Source organism: Artemia franciscana, chromosome 13 (assembly GCF_032884065.1).
Source record: "Artemia franciscana chromosome 13, ASM3288406v1, whole genome shotgun sequence".
Taxonomy (NCBI): Eukaryota; Metazoa; Arthropoda; class Branchiopoda; order Anostraca; family Artemiidae; genus Artemia; species Artemia franciscana.
In genome coordinates this window covers 45,847,835-45,865,769 of record NC_088875.1, presented here as the reverse complement: position 1 = coordinate 45,865,769, position 17,935 = coordinate 45,847,835, and the positions used below count along the sequence as shown (strand labels likewise).

At 35.1% G+C, this 17,935-nt stretch overlaps 2 protein-coding genes across 3 annotated transcripts in view; both read right to left on the bottom strand.

The window, feature by feature from the left end:
• The window catches only part of LOC136034996 (vesicle-fusing ATPase 1-like), a 267,443-nt gene that overhangs the window by 113,591 nt on the left and 135,917 nt on the right, over window positions 1-17,935 (bottom strand). The gene's annotated exons all lie outside the window — the stretch shown is intronic.
• LOC136034995 (uncharacterized) lies at window positions 9,014-17,092 on the bottom strand. Of its 2 annotated transcripts, none has more exons than XM_065716564.1 (2): window positions 16,933-17,092; window positions 9,014-10,039 (listed from the first exon to the last, which is right to left on the bottom strand). In XM_065716564.1, exon 2 carries the CDS (start codon window positions 9,943-9,945, stop codon window positions 9,322-9,324), a length of 624 nt encoding a protein of 207 aa, XP_065572636.1. In that variant the 5' UTR covers window positions 9,946-10,039; window positions 16,933-17,092; the 3' UTR covers window positions 9,014-9,321. The 2 variants fall into 2 exon arrangements, with proteins under 2 accessions (XP_065572636.1, XP_065572637.1); XM_065716565.1 differs by having other exon boundaries at window positions 9,014-10,016; window positions 16,933-17,071.

Here is a 17,935-nt window from a genome sequence, read left to right as displayed (position 1 = left end):
AAATTTCCCTCAGAAACTGTCCTCCCCACGGAAAATTTTCCCGAGGGAAAACCTCCCATCTTAAAAAATTCCACATATTCCCCAATAGTAAACACTATATGTGAACAATGGGCAAATTGCGTAACTTACAGTCCTTTCCCCAGTGGCAATGGGGGTCTTATCATCCTCAAAAGCAGAGTTACTCGACCTTTAAATTCAACATTTTGATGATAAGTCAGGAAAAAAGGAGCGTGGAAGCAGAGCTACTTGCATTTCAATCTTTTTGGTCACTTAAAAAGGACAATTACCTTCTCTCAAACACCCCCAGGGTAACAACCCTCACCCAAATACAACTTCCTCCACCCCAGTCCCTTCAACCCGCTCTTCCCTCCAGCCCTATAACCCACTCCAATCCCCCCCCCCAAATAAAAAACTAATTCCCCAAAAATACTCTTTTAATCTGAAGATTATGAGTTTAGTGTTTGAAAAAGGGGAAGCACCTAGCGATTTTGAAAACTCTAATTAAACCCTTCCATAAGAAAGGTGATAAGAAAGGTAATACATTTTTTTACTTAGAGATGCTGTAGATAATGTTTTAAGAGAAGAACAGTGCGGTTTCAGAAAGGGTAGAGGAAGCGTCGACCAAATTTTCACTATAAGATTAATAATTGGGAAGTGCCTGAGTCATCAAACATCTTCAATCCTCCGTTCTATAGATTATGAGCAAACTTTTGATTTATCTGATAAAAGAACTTCAGCGAAGGTCCTATCCTTGTATGGTATATCAGATAAATACACTTAAAATAATTAGTGCTATGTACAAGAAAAATATTTTTGCGGATAAGGTAGGAAATGAGGTTAGTAGGTTTTGGAAGTACAGGGTGCAAGAACAGGTCTGACGATTAATGTCAAGAAGACTAGGTCGCCGAGTCTACGATTAAGCGAAGGTGAAGATCTAATGTTGGGCAATGAGAATTACGAACATCTCTTCCATAAAAACCTTATACGTCAATAATGGGTAACTAGCATAACTTATAGCTCTTACCCTGAAGGCTGTAGGGGGATTGTTATCCCCTAATTATTGGACCTTTCGAACATAATGAACAAAATGGCTATCTCAAATTTTTGATCGGATGTGTCTGAGAAAACGATGGGCATGGGTGGGGAGGTTGGTTGCCCTCCCATTACTTTTGACTATTAAAAAGGGCCCTAGAACATACAATTTCAAATGGAATGAGTCTTTCTTGAAGTTTCTACGACAACTCTTTTAATACGAAGAACCTTGGTCAGAAGCGCTGCCGACGATAGGATACTTTCCAAAAGTACGAAAAACCTTAGTGTGGAGAGCGACGTATTGAAGAGGGGGCAACCCGGGGATGTCAACCCAGCTAATCCCCCTCATATACGGAATAATTTTTATTTTAATGTTACTACTCCTTACTTTCAGTTGAAAAAGCCTGTTTTTTATTTAATGGTTCATTAGCACGAACTGTTTGATTAATGAATAGCATCTTCCCTCTGGTGTCTGTTCAGAAGTGCTTATCAGATATTTCTCTACTTTTATGGCAACTAGTGTATATACTTTTGGTCATGTATTTTCAGAACATTGGTCCCACTCACTCGGCTTTTAATACTATATCTGGGCTTTTCGCAGTTCGAATTTCTACTCTTGTGCTGGTTTTCAGGGAATTGGAGATCGTTGATCCGTCCTTGAGCGAGGATTAGAGGCTTTTTTCTTGAGAGAGATGACATTAAAACGCGAAAGAAGCAACATTAAAACTTAAAACGAACAGAAAGTATCCCTACACGGAGAGAGCTGTACCCTCCTCAACTCAATCTCTTTATAATAAAGTTTGACTTTTTGGCAAAATACTTTAAAAACAGCTGAAAAAACACAAGGGCCGTTGAATTGGAATAAGAAGCCTTTTTAAAGCACTAATTAAAACACTAGCGCAACAAGCGAGGGGCTGAGAAGAGGGAGCCCTCCTGGTGTACGAAATAATTTCTGTACTTTTTAAGTTTTATTGTTCATCCTTACTTTCAGTTGAAAATACTAATTTTTTTTTTACTTAAATTTTGATTGTTTTTTAAATTATGCCGAGAAATTCCCTCACCTTCAGAGGTAAATTCCTCCGGATAATTCCCCTCTCGCCGAAAATTTCCCCAGAAGTTTTTAGTATGTTTTCAAATAACAAATACTATACGCAAATAAGGGCAAACTGCACAACTTGCAAAATTTTCAACATGGTCTGTGTCATTCATCGAGGCATAGTTAGCCTACTGGACCGTACAAATGTGCTGGACGAAATGGTTTTACTCAGAATTTTTATCGGATGTTTTTGGAAAAAAAAGCTTGTGGGAGGGGGCTATCTGCTCTCCAATCTTTTTGGTTGTCTCAAAAAGGGCACTAGAACTTTAACTTCCATTTGAGCGAATCTCTCTCCCGATCTTCTAGGTCCACAGGCTCGTTACGATTACACTGGGAAAAAAAAACAACAACAAATATACATGCATCTGTGACCTTTCTTCTGGCAAATATACACAATTCCACGTATTCATAGGAGCTTGAAACCCCTACAATAGGATTCTCTGATATACTGAATCTGATGGTATTATTTTGATGTAGAACGCTTGAGTTTTTGGGGATGTTGTTCAGAAAATTGACAAATTTTCTCTGGCTCGTAGCTTTTGATAGGCAATTTTAAATTTCATAAATTTAACATATTTGGAACATATCTTTAAAAGCCATTTTTTAAGCATTAGCTGTTTTCGAAATTCCTTTTTTAGACCTTCGGTTAGTATTGGGCCGAGCCGCTCCTTACTCCTTAATAACAGTTCGTTACGACAAACTGTAGATTTAACTGTTTTCTTCTTAGTCATACATGATACATTAGAATCGACTTAATGAAGAGGCATTCGTTTACCATGCATTCAGCCCCCCCCCCCCCCACACACCAGGGCCATTACATAAAATGAATGGTCGCAGAAAGTTTGGAAATAGCTCATTTGGTTGTGAGCTCTTTGCTCTAAAGCCCTATTTAAGAGTCAAATCTCACCGGAGGGCAACCTAGCGCCTCACGTGCCCTCGTAGCCCAATATTTCACGATATTGAAATATCAAGAGAGCCGTTATAATCAGGATGGTCGAAAGATTATTAATTCATATTTCTCAGAGCAACATGATAAGTGTAGTCCCAGGGACAAAAACCCCAAATTAGCCCAATAGCGAATTCTTAATAGTTAAATTAAATAAAAAAAACAAGTTTTTTTTAACTGAAAGTAAGGAGCGACATTAAAACTTAAAACGCACAGAAATTACTTCGTATATGAAAGAGGCTGCTTCCTCATCAACGCCCCGCTCTTTACGCTAAAGTTTGACTCTTTCTCTCAATTCTTCTTTTTACAACAGTAAAAAACTTTAGCGTACAGAGCGTACTTTAACGTAAAGAGCGGGCGTTGATGAGGAAGCAGCCTCTTTCATATACGAAGTAATTTCTGTGCGTTTTAAGTTTTAATGTCGCTCCTTACTTTCAGTTAAAAAAACTTGTTTTTTTTAATTTAATTTCTGAACGTTTTTGAATCAATGCATGTTTTGATTTTGGCTCTCCGCAGAGGAATAATCAAAACGAAATTTGCATATATTTTTTTTTTTGGCTCAATGGCTTTCTCATAATTTTGATCGAATGATTTTGAGAAAAAAAGAGCGGGGGACGAAGCCTAGCTGCCCTCCAATTTTTTGGTTAATTAAAAAGGCAACTAGAACTTTTAATTTTTTACGAATCTTTTTATTGGTAAAAGATTTACGTAACTTATAAATTAGCTTACGTAAAGAACTTTTGTATTCTCATGTTTTTATTACATATATGAGGGGATTCGCCCCATCGTCAGTACCTCGCTCTTTACACTAAAGCTTAAATTTTATCCCAATTCATTAAGAATGACCCCCTGAATCACAAAAGCCGTAGAATAAGTAGTTGAAATTACTAAAAATACTTTAGCGTAAAGAGCGAGGTATTAGAAGGAGGTGAGCCCCTCATATGGGTAATAATTTCTGTTTGTTTTAAGTTTTATTGCTGTTCCTTACTTCCAGCTGAAAAAGCTTTTTCACATTTATTTTTAATTGTTTTTTTTTTTAATAATGCTAGTAAATCCTGCTCTCCCTTCATGGAAATTTTCTTCTCCCATTACAAATTCTCGAAGGAAAGTTCCCCCAGCATATCCCCCTCTTCTCAACCCCTCCCCAAACCCAAAAAAATCCTCCTGAAAACGCCTGTATACTTCCCAATAACCATTACTATATGTAAGCACAGGTCAAAGTTTGTAACTTGTTGCCCCTCCCACTGGGACTGTGGAGGAGTAAGTCGTCCCCAAAGACATAGTTATAAGGTTTTTCGACTACGCTGAATAAAATGGCTATCCCAGAATTTTGATCCGTTGACTTTGGGAAAATAATTAGCGTGGGAGGGGGCCTAGGTGCCCTCCAATTTTTTTTGGTCAGATAAAAAGGGCACTAGAACTTTTCATTTCCGTTAGAATGAGCCCTCTTGCAACATTCTAGGACAACTGGGTCGATACGATCACCCCTGGGAAAAAAAAAACAAACAAAAAAACAAATAAACACGCATCCGTGATCTGCCTTCTGGCAAAAAATGCAAAATTCCACATTTTTGTAGATAGGAGCTCGAAACTTCTACAGTAGGGTTCTCTGATACGCTGAATCTGATGGTGTGATTTTCGTTAAGATTCTATGACTTTTAGGGGGCGTGTCCCTCTATTTTCTAAAATAACGCAAATTTTCTCAGGCTCGTAACTTTTGATGGGTAAGACTAAACTTGATGAAACTTATATATTTAAAACCAGCATTAAAATGCGATTCTTTTGATGTAGCTATTGGTATCAAAATTCCATTTTTTAGAGTTTTGGTTACTATTGAGCCGGGTCGCTCCTTACTACAGTTCGTTACCGAACTGTTTGATATTGCAGTAAGACAGTGAACATTGTATGCCTTAATGAAATCAGAGTAGCACATCAATTTTCAATCTATATGATTAGTGCGTACAATTTTTTGCAACCTCAAAATAATTCTTTTTCACATAAAACAGAGTGGACAATAAAGTTGACCTTTGTTGAACTGAATAAAAAGGCACTATGTGCATCCAGGTTGTCAGATGGGGATATTTACAATATCAGAAATGCCTAGGAAGAGTTGAAGGGATGTTAATCTAAATCAAAAGATACTATGTGCAATCAGGTTGTCAAAAGGGTGCATCTACAATATCATGAGATGGGATAAAAGTATTGAGTTGAAACTTTCAGAGCATGCTAAACTACGTCATAAGACACATAAGACACAATGTGCATCCAGGGCACCCAGGTTGTCAGAAGGGCGTATTCGCAAAATCTGAAAAACAGCTTATAGTGATAATCTGAAACTTTCAGGGGATGCTGCGGAATGTTTTCCTAATCGAAAGACCGCAAGTTCATGCATATTCTTAATAGGGCGTATGTGCAACATCTTGGGAACAGTTAAGGGTATTAAGTTGAAAATTCAAGAGAATGTTGAAAGGTGTGTTGAACAACACGAAAAACATTGTTACTTCAGATAGTCAAAAGCGTGTATCTGCAAAGCCCAGGCATGGCCAAGGGTAAAAATTAACAGCTTAAGGGACCCAGCTGAGACTTTGAGGAAATATTGCACCGAGGAATACATCAGACATTAAATTTGGACAAGGTAATGGGATAGTAAGTGGATTATCAAGGGTAATACATTTTTCAACAGTAGTTTCATTGAACTGATTCTTACTGCTAAACATTATTCTTTTTTTTATGCTGATCTGCTTACAATTTTAGGCCATGAAGACAGCTCAGTAAAAGTTTCAGAACCAAGTGTTAAAAAGTGTGCTTTAACTTCATTGGTTAATTTTTGTGATGTATTTTCTTAACGCGGTTACATTGTTCCTTGAGCGTATGTCAGAAAACAAAACTTTTTGCCAGTTGTTGCTATGCCAAATTTGTAGCCAGAGAAAAGAGCACAAAAACTGATGGTTTTTTATTGTGTTAAATTTAAGCCAATGAAAATGGTAAGTTTATGCATCGTAACGTATTTCACAGCAAAACTTTGTTTCTCTGTGCCCTCACTGTCATATTGATCAATATTCATGCAATGAATCTCAAATCAGTCTTCAAACAACAATATTTTTTATTATTTTAGCAATTCTTAATTTTGGAAAAATGAGATGTAAGTATTGTAGATATATTATAAAACTGGGGATGCATTGATAAACTGTTTACAGCAAAAATTCTATAAATCTAAAAATAAAAAATGAAATCAAAAAATATTTCATCTAAAAATATTTCGTATGGGAACAAGCTCTCCAGGCAAATTTTTGGTTCTGAAGTTTTTTGGACGGCTAGGGTCAATTTACAAAGCGAAACTATATTGAGATAAAGTCGATTAAGTACTGGATACAGCTAGGGGAATCAAGTCAACGTTAATAATTTTGAAACATATGTCCCAAAGTAAAACGACTGAAAATGAAAACTTAATTTCGGTTCACAGTAAGGTTAAGCAATTTAAGAAGGGTGAGCTATACGAATATTATAAATTACAAAGGAAGCATAGGAATTTATTTCATTTAGAAAGAGGTTTAGAACCTATCATAATTTCAAGTTCAAGTGGATTTGACTCACAAAACCTACTAGGAAATTATCTACTTTCAGAGTACTTCATAAACTTCAAGAACATCTCATTAAAAGCCCTAGTAAGGACTTCAAAGTATTCAAAGAAGAACTTCAAAACATGCACAAATCGATACTTTGAAAAAAATAACTTTCCTCCACTGTTTTTGAAGCAGAGTTTTGTCTCGGAGGAGGGGGTCTTACCCTTAGAGAACCCTCTTAAGAGCAAACAAAGTGAAATACTGGCATTTGACCAAAATTTTTCTTCATCTAATATATAACTAGATATATCGGTGAACGAGACATTTTCTTTTAATGTATGTTTTTAGATGGTATCTTCAAAAGCGAACAAAGTGAAATGCTGTATTTTGCTAGACATATCTTCATCTAACAATATGAAAATTTAATCTGTCAATACTTGAAAAGATACTAGCTCAATTAACTAAAAAAGAGTATATACTGATGTAGACCTGGCAAAACTGGTAATCAACCTCAGTAAAGTGGCGGATTCTGTCAATTTGCATCACAAAACTTTAGTTTTCCACCACAACAAGATAATATTTTACGATCTAGAACCATAAACAGGAAATTTTTAGCCCCCTACCCATCTTGAAAAAATAGAATATAGGTTTTTTATTGTAACCTATTATTATCAATTTAAAGTCAGAGACCCTTAAAGGTTGAAACCCTTACTCATAGCTGAGTGGAGTTGGAGCACACATGATTATGAGTGTTTCCATTAAATTTAAATAAATTATGCTATCAAAGAGACTCGCAAACAGATCGTGGTAATTGGTCGTAAAAAAATATTTTGCTAGAATTGTTAGCATTATGTAAATTTTTAGGTTTGACTTTTTTTTACTAGGACTAGCTGGCTACTACTAGATTGGAGAGAAATGTCTATTGACCTAATTAAAAGCTGCCGTCTCTTACGAACTCGTTATCACGAATCCTCCTTGAAGTGTTGGAAGGCATTTTTTGTGCCATTTTTGGATTGGAAAGGATGTAAAGCATCACGGGGGTACTATTGTAGTCTCCATGGTGGAAGATCCTTAACTGGAGGTTAATAATGTTCCTCTTATATACTCCTTCCATTCCCTTAGTGAATGTAAACTAAAAAAAATCAATTCCCAACAAAAATGCCCATGATTTATTTACCTATTTCCCTTTTTATGGAAATAACTAAAAATTTTCCTGTATAAACTCTTAAAGATAGCGATAATAACCACCTCAGATTTTTACTTTCGTGACAAAGTTACATATATCTTATGCAAAAATTTAAGGGATTTCACAAGTAAACCAATGAATTTAGCACCTTAAAAAAAAAGAATTATGTTGACTTCTTTAGAAAACATCAAGAAAGTTAACCAGAGATATATTTTTAAGTTTATTATGTATATTAACAAAAAAAGCAAAAGTTAAATTAAAAACAATTTTTTAACGGAAGTAAAGAGTGAAGTAGAAACTTAAAACGAACAGGAATTATTGCTTCGCCGATTTCACAAGATAAATTTACAAAATCGACAGATACAAACTTGATCGTGATATCTTCCAACATCTGTAGAATTGCAAAAACTACCACTCTACTGAAAACTGAGCTTACTCGAATTTTTTAGAGAATTATAATCTTATACTAAAAGTTATCGATATCATGGTCACTGAAAAACTATCGAGAGATTTTGTCGTGAAGCAGTAATTTTTATTTGTTTTATGTTTCAACTTAGCTTGAAACTTAAAACAATTTTTTTTTAAATAATTCACGATTCAAAAGCTTCATACTGAGGATTTAAAAATGACAAGGAACAGAAAAAATAACGAATTTAGCTATTTTGAAATGTTCACCATTTTTTTAATGCCTAATTTCTAATAAGAAAACTTCCTATATCTAAATCCAAGAAACGCAATTAATGCAAAAAAAGATAAAACAGTCTATAAAGAATGTAATAAAGAACTTTCGGCTGAACTGAAAATGGGAAATAACCAGATTACTAGCATAAAATATATAGGTCATATCTTATCAGTTATAGACAATCCAAAAAGCAATGAAGTCCCGACTGAAAGTCGTTATCAACGTTGGAATTCAGGCATAATATTCATTTTGTCTTCCTTAAGATATTTATGTAATTAAAACTGGTTTTAAAGTGTACATTCCTAACGACAACCATCGAGGGAGGGGAGTACCCTCCACCTAAGCCAAACATAGTGCAATACATAATTCGATTGGATCCCCCTCCCTCGTGAATTCTGATTACAAACCTAGAACTTACTCAAAGAAACAGGGGAGAGGAAGATATAGAGTGAGATCCTCCCTGCTATGGGCGTATCGTTTTCTTTCCAGCCTAAAAAGGAGTCCTAAATTAAGGCATTTTAAAAACCATTTATTTACCATAGCAAGGAACTAGTATGGACGTACACAACAAAAAATATTTTAAATATGTGTGCGTATGTATAATACAAATCGTTATGATACTTTTATTCACCGGTTAATAATCGAAAACTGAATTAACTCTTAAAATTTCGAATGATGTAGTAAGATCCTTTTTTCATATCTTTCCAACAAGAAATATGCACTTCCAAATAAATCGTCAGCATTGTCAAGCCCATAACTTGGATAAACTACTCGAACAAGGGCGATAATGGAAGATTTTACATGGATTTTTGTTTATTACATTAACTTGTGCTTTTCTTTCGGGGTAATATGCCCACGTTGAGTTGAACAGGGGTCTTCGAGCAGAAGCATAGCTTTTTGCTCACGAAGTGATCTGAGTCGTCGCTCGGCCTCGATCCAGATTGGATCAAGACGCTGATTGAATGTCTCGTGAACAGACCTTAAAATTTTCACTTCTTCTTCCAAAACTTCGCACCTTCTTTTTAAACAAGAGTTACTAATCGTTAGCATTTTTAGTTCATCTTCTTTTGCCTGAATTTTTTGTTTTGCTTTCTCACGTGAGCGTCTCACTGCAATATTGTTTCTCTCCCGACGCTTTCTATACTCTTCACTGTTTCTGTCAACAATAGTTTTTAATTGAGGCTCAGTTTTCGCCTCATAAAAGCTTTCCCCTTCAGTTCTTTTCAGACAAGATTTTTCCATTCCATTTTTCTGATGAAGAACTTGGTTTGACGGATGTTGAAATGGAACATATCCACATGAAACATTTCGTGAATTTTCAACAAAACCATGAGCTTGGTGGTGGCTCTGATTGACGAAAGGCTCAGGAAACGTCAAGTCTAACAAGCTTTGCCAATCTGAAGACAGCTCGGAACATCTTAAATTATTTCCACTTCCCATGGTGATTCAAATATTTCTGCACCTTTGAGTTCACGATCAAACGAATATCTACTTTTAGTTTGGTCAATTCACTGAATGATTAATCAGGTCACGTCTAAGGTAAAACCATTACAATCAAATAGCCAATCGCCGGTAGACAGTTGATATTATAATGTTTAATAGGTATTTGAACGAGGAAAGAACAGTTAAAAGGTCATATAAGATATGCATTAGCTACGGAACATGCTCTGATTACTATGGATGGAATATCACATTCGAATTTGATGTGTTAATCAGAAGTGAACAGAGTATACATGAAAGGTACGAGCTACATCATAGTCGTACCTGTCGATAAAAAAAAACCTAGATTTATGATGATATGCTTTGTTCTTGATTAAACACCAAAAACAAGAACAATAGGGAATTTTTCAAGACAGTGGGAAACAAATTAGAATGAATATTTCGGCCCTATGTCCAAGGGCCGTCCTCAGTAATACGAAAATATATAAGAAAAAAAATCAACCAGGACAGTGTCTTGAGAAATTCCCTATTGTTCTTCTTGTTTTTGGTCTTTGTGATAGAAAGGCAGTGTGGTCTTCGTCGCTATTTTGTTTTTGATTAAAAGTCAAACTTGTATTTCAGAAGCGGATAGCTAAAATGAAAAGTAATTGGTTTAAAAGCATTGTATCAACACTAATTTTTTCCCAGTTCTTCTATACTAATACTATGTCTTCATAACTTCGGCAGACCCCTGTTACACACAGATGAACAGCGATCTTATTTAGTTTCAAAACATTAGGCCTCAACTCTTGACTTATTGATCGATAAAACATTTTTGAAAGTTCAACAGAGTTCAGCAAACGAAATTACAAACGGTATACGTTATTGGCGCTATAGTAGTGTGTAATTTGATTATATCGACTATTATGCGACCCGGACATTAGACTCATCTCAGTCAAAATAATTAATCACAACCGTTATTGACCTTAAGAACAAGTGGAATTAAGTGAAAACTACCAATAAAAATACAATAAAAAGCTGAAAAACCCCTGAAGTATTAAACGTCAAGATGTTGGTGTGTTTTATGCAGCTAAACATAATAGTTTTTTTTTATATAATAATTTGTGCGCAGTTGCTTCGGAAAATAACGTTTTAATAGTTGTTTAATTTCATAAGTAGTCATTTTATGCAATACCCCTACGGGTTTGTGTTATTAGCTACAAAACACACATAAGCTGTTTTGTAATGACAAAAACTGTGTTTACGCGTTTTTTTTTGTTTTTTTTTACACATTTTCACAAAAATAACCTTACGTGAAAAGCGACCAAAATGATAAAAAACCATTCATCAGACACTTGGCAGAATATCGTTTGAGGGAGGTGAATTAAAAGAAGGTGGAAAAAGGGGCAAAATAAACGAAAAATTGGAGAAATTATAGACGAACTATCCCGAGAATTGAGGGGATACATCCCGAGAATTGAGGGGATAAGAAAATCCCCCATCTCGTGTATACGCGATTGCATCTCGCATAGAATTGACGGGTTTCCTTGAACTATACTAGCCCAAGCAATTAATTAGACAAATGGAAACCACAATGCAAACTGATTTGTAGTTTATGAACTAAGATTAAGCAGATTCATTCAGGTCCTTACGCAAAATTTTTGGAGGGGAATTGATAATTTGAATACAAAGGGCCGAATAGCTAGAAAAAATAGAATTTCAGAGAGGCTAAACTCCGAGGCCTTCCCTTTGCGTACATCCCTGACTTGATTTTGCGCATAAGCCCTTTTTTATCAGACCATGAATTGTTTATCCTGAAAATAAAAAATAAAATCAAAAATTGTTTCAACTTGGTTTTAAATTCCGTGAAATATTAACTTCCTCATGTTAGGACTCTTATAATCTAAATTTTATCGAAAACCAGTAAAGAAAGAGAAAAAAAACTTCACATCAAAGCATATGCAACTTCAAAACTTAAAAAGAAACAAAGATTACTATAAACTTAAAGGGAACTACCGCACCCAATATCTCCCACTTTTTACCCTAAGTTAAATGACCACTTTTGGACTCCCCATCCCATGTATATGCTCCAGCAGACTTTATCGTACCGAAAGAACAGGAAAGTGACATCATATCAACGTGACGTTTTATTGTGCTGCGTAATTGAAACTGTAAAAGGTGGATCCTGTTTCCAAGTTACGGCCCAAAAGGGTATTATGCAGCTCGTTGCTCAAACGATGACATCTAGTTTCATCGGAAAAAAATTAACGCTTGGGGAAGTGTTCCCAGATGCACTCATCCCTCTAGCAGAGGCTTCTCATTAGCTCGGAATAGTTATATATCATAGTAGTTTTCTTACAAAAAACAAGCCTCACGGGCTTTCGCACTACATATGATATTTGTTGCAAGCATATATACACTATATAAGCGGGGAAAGGCTAAGGAGAAGAACCCAAAAAAATTTATCCACCCTTTAAAAAAAAGTTAGTAGTATCTCATTGTTATATCTGTACGTCTCTTCTAAAGGTTATAAGGATTAATTTTCACATAGAGATGGTCGGCAGAAAATACGAATACAATAGGAAGAGTCAAAAATCCACACTAACTGATTGATTGTCTGGGGAACACTTCAAGCAAGTCATGAAATGGAAAAACTACTGAAAGCATATTTTTGACACGTTGAATTGGGGGGAGGGGGTACTTCATCTAATTTGAACAACTGTCGTCGCCAACATTTCTCACAGTGCAACCCATCAGCTGGGCCATAAATCCATCCTCGAGAGCTTCATTACGTAGCACAACAATTTTCCGAACTAATAACTGGTGCTATCCATTGGTTGTTGGGAGGTATGAGGAAAAATTATCGAGGGTCAAGTTTTCCTTTGAGCAAATATTCCGAGGGTAAGTCTTCCTTGGAGGTGACTTTTCTGCGGGACTTGTTACCCAGCACCGACTGAAAACGGTAAAACATTTAACTCGAGCAGTTTTAATTAATATTAATAACCTTAACTTAAAACCTAACCTTATTAACTTAAAATTAATAACCGGCCATCTTCGATATATGCTCATAGGGTTTCGCCAAAACTCAAGCCGAACTTTAGTGTAAGTACTGGGGATTGAGGGTGCAACAGCCCCTCCCAATATTTACAGTAACTTATGTTTGTCTAATGTTTTATAGTCGCTGCTCCTCACTTTAAAGAGAAACAAAAATTATTTTTTTGCCCACTTTTTATTTCGTAAAATTAGATAAAACAAATTTCAAAAGATGTTTCCTGAGATAGATCAAGCAAAAATAAGGGAGAAATAAGTTAGTTCGAGCCAGGGGCGCCAACCCAGGAAAATGTCAGAGGAAGGGGCAAGGATTTTTTTTTCGTTTCTAAAACAAAGATACAAAAACAGGCTCTTTTCAAAATAGAATAGGGGGTAATTTTAGTGTTTCTTCTTATTTTGTCCATTGAAAATATAGCAAAATGAAATTTTACAAAACATAGTAGGGCAATTCCTCCCCTACCCATTGATACCTCTAAGTAGAGACATTTTTAAAGTGTGAATTTACGCTGAAATAAAAGAAAGCTTCTCAAAGCAAAAGAAATAGAAGTCATGTTAACCATTAGTCTTGGAAACTGCATTTGGCAGGTTAAGTAAGGCTAATTAATTCTCCAATGAAGATTAAAAACGTCTTGAGTCATTTGCGTACTTTAACTATAAATCTTAAGGTGTGTGGTTGTAATGGTTACAGCAAGCAAAACAACTTCTGAACTCCAACCAGCAACATACCCATGGGGAGGGGAATGAAGCCCAGGTATCCCTCAAATCTCAGGATAGTAACAACTTTCCAGTAATTTCTTATTTTCCCATTTAATTATCGTAAAAAAAATCCAATTTTATATTTGCACTGTTCCACAGGGATACGATAGATATTGCATATCTGTAAATGCAATAGCTTTAATATAAAATAAATAGCTTTAGTATTGCATACCTACATTTTTTAGCTTTAATATAACTAAAAAAGGGAAAAGATACTTCGGTGAATTTCAATATTCTTGAAATCCAAGATTGATTTACCATTGTAAGTGCACGAAATGGATAATTTTAACATAAAATACTTTTATATAAATGCCATGGCCATTTAATTGTTAATTGTCCCAAAGTAAATGTTCTCAGTGAGCCACATACAGATAACCATTACACGGTGGCGTCAATTGGGGATGTGGGGGGGATGGGCCTCTCTAGATTATAAAAAATGCCTTTTTGAATATTTTCATTAAAAAAAAATTGGCCTTTCAATATTTCAATATTCTTGAAATCCAAGATTGATTTACCATTGTAATTGCACAAAATGAAAAGTTTGAACATATTCAAAGAACATATTCAGAAGAACATTGAACATTTTCAAAAGTTTGAAAATATTTGTATATTGATGCCATGGACATTTAATTGTTAAGTGTCCCAAAGTAAATGTTCTCAATGAGCCACATACAGACAACCATTAAACAGTGGCTTCAATTGGGGAAGTGAGGGGAAGGGCCTCTCTAGATTTTTAAAAATACTTCTTCGAATATTTTCTCTGAAAAGAACTGGCCAATTTGCCACCAAAGATATTGAAAAATACATTTTGCCTCCCTTTCCTAAATTGGTCATAAACGGTTTACCGATAACTTCAAATAAGAAACACCGAAAAGACAGTATACTACCGGTGAAATGGCAGGCCGCCAGAAACAGGTACATCACCTATTAATTTTTTCATTGTTATCATTTTTTTAGTTCACGATATTTTTCTTCCTTTCTTTGACGGAAGGAATATAACAAAATTTGGAATATAAAAAATTGACAAAAATAGCAATGAGGTTGGGTGGAATTTTAGGTAATCAGTAGAAGTCTATCAAATTGTCACAAAAGAATGAATAACAAAAGCAATTAGGTTTTCAAATTGACTACACCTCAAGGTTAAATACTCTAACTAAAGGATGAAAAAAGGCAAAAGTTTGCATAGATGGCCAGGAGAGCCTATGCGGCTTAAATAGACGGCCTGGCTCGTAGAGAGCAAGGAACAAAAAGGTTTTCAGACTGATCACAGTTGAAGCTCCAATGCTTCAACTTAAGGCTGAAAAATGACAGAAGTGTGAACAAGAAAGTTGCAGAAAAATAAAAAAAGAGAGAATAAACAAGTTCTCAAGAGCTACGGAAAATTAAGACTGTAATTTTTTTCAATTATTAAGTCGACTTTAACAATAAAAACTTATGGAGATTCCCCACCAGTCATATTTTACAAAGTAAAAACAAGCTCCAGAACTTTTCACTACGCATCTTTCAACCCTCTTGAATACAGGTGGAAATTCCTTTTTATGACAAACGACCTCCTAAATATTTTACTAGACCGCCGAAGTTTTGGGTTTTCTTCCAATATGTAGAATAATAAAGTGGAAGGAATCAACATAATTTTAATACTTTAAAGACATATTAATGCTCAATAAAGTTAACCATCAACCCTAGGAGGATATGTCCAAAAAGGGATCTGAACTTATCATAGGTGCATAGAAATTTGAGGAGACTGTATCTGGTTTTTGGTCCTTTAAAAACTAACTTTAGAGGGATGGGGGGTGGCACCAATATAGTTGTTTTCCTTCCTTTAATTTTGTTACTGTATGTTTGAAATACAGCGATATGCAATACATTTCATTATTATTTCAGGTATTGTAAGTTTCTCCTTTTCATTTCTCCTTGGACACGTAACCGGATTCTAATTTGTAAATATGGTGTAGCTTATATAACTAAAGTTGGAAAAGCTACACAGGAAGCCCTCAAGTACTGCTCTCGATGGGCTTTCCCCACATAATCATCTTGTAAAATTTTTTCTATAGTTATCTTCCGTTCGTTGTACTTTTTTGGAGAAATTCATTGCTCGTGTGTATTTAATGTTGATTTTTTTTTCTTCTCTATAGTGCGTGTTTCGTGTGTGTGTGTTTATTTAATGTAAAAAATATCCTATAGTCATTATTATTCAGTTTTTGTTATGTTTTGCATTTTTTGTGTATTTAATTATTTTTAATCCACATTTTAATACTTTTATAGTGCTTTTGTGGGTAAGAAATAAATCATTATTATTATATTTTCATCACATTCTATTTAATTAATTAGCATCAACTAAACTTCACTTCTCGACAGAACTTGGGTTAGCTACAAGACACAAGTAACAAAAATCCCTTGTGTATGTCCCTGACTGTTGCGAAAAAACTGAAACTGCACTTTTTTGAAAAAAGTTAAACTACCTATGTTCTCCAGTATTTTTATCGGGGGCGGCAGGAGGGGTCCATATCTGGATAGTCAAGGGGCACGGGCTATATAATAATTTCTTCTCGTAATTATTGAAAGGCAACTGCCCCCACCCCTGAAATGACACCCTAGCCCAAATCAAACTGTTAATGGGGAATGGATTGATGCGGTCAGAATCTGCGTGTCTCTTTCGTCACGAATATAAATAGCTTGTATATCCTTTTGTAATGCTTTTTACTTATGTGTTTTTTAATGATTTTAAAATTAGAAAACAGTGCAATATTCTTTTAGGTTAAGGTGATCAAACCCTTAGACTAAAAGTTGTCACCTTACTTGGCGAAAGTAACTGGTTACTATAAAAAAAAAGACAAAACAGTAATATCTCAGAAATTTTCGGTCCGCCTGGTTTTAAACTGACAAAGGAAAACTAAACAACGGTGTGCAACTGAAAAACCCACGTTAAAGTGACTTTTTTCAGTTGTTATTAAATTTAACGATACGTGGCCTAGCCATCTTAATCTTTCTTTCATTATGGAATATAGTTACTATATCTAGCCTATAACTTCAAAAAAGGAGCAAAATTTCGTATATGATAGCTTAACATGGGAGTATTTTAAATCACCGTTAATTATTATGACCTTTTAGAGTGTGCTATTCTTCATAAATTCAATCTTAAAAATCATTTCTGTATTAAATGTTTTTTGTGACGATGGTTATTTGATTGTAAATTCTTACACAGCGATCAAAAATCCACTATAAACAGTTCATTAAGTCACCACGTTCCAATTTTACTTGATACTTTCTCTGCGACACTTGAATTACAACTAAATTACTTTAAGCTCACCTATCTTGGAGCCACCAGAGCTCAGGTAAAGCCTCTCCATAAAACAGATTTCCGTTTTCCCATTGGTCAACTCAAACGCTATCTCGGGAGATTATAATAAAAAAGATGTATTTTAAAGAAGTAAAAACTTTCCTGCTCAATGATCAGGTGATAAAATAACTTGAAAATCATTTTGACAACAGGACACTCTCCTTATTAAAAGTTGTTTTTGAATAAATGAAGGAGTAGCCTTGGAAACGTCAAAATTTGTAAAAGGACTACAAGAGAATCACTGGTTAAGTTTACGAGTGAAACTGTCACACAAGTAAAAAAAAAAACAAAAAAACTATAATAGCCCGTAGACAACAATTATTTTCCTACGACTACTATGCAGAAAAACAAACTAGTTTCAGAGTTCACTCTTGGTTCACACACGTTCACGCATGAACGTCAGCCACGTACGTAAGAATTTTTTTTTAATGAGCCCACTGACAGCAAAACTTTTTTTTTATAAATGAACAAATGTAGGAGTCAGGCACGTACGCAGGAATTTTCTTTTGGGGGGGGAGGTGGAGCAAAACCTTCGAAACAGCAGATATAAAGTAGCACTTTGTTTATTTAGTAACTAAACAAATGCAAAAAAAGCACGTATATCAGAAAATACTGATTAACTTTAATGTGTAGTATTGTAGCGGATGGCGAGAAGGAGACTGAAGCCTCAAAAGTACGTTTTAGGCTCAGGTTATGTTCATAGCGATTTAGAACCAGTGATTAATCTATTATATTTCACTGAAAGGGAAATTTTAGGGTTAATAGTGCAATATGAGTGCTGCGGGGGGGGGGGGTAGTTCTTTTATTGCGAAAACGTCGATTTTAATGAACAATGATAGTTTCCAAAATTGATCCGTTAAAAGA

What these genes read in the sequence shown, in the direction of transcription:
- LOC136034995 (XM_065716564.1), bottom strand. Translation starts at nt 9,945, where the DNA reads ATGGGAAGTGGAAATAATTTAAGATGTTCCGAGCTGTCTTCAGATTGG.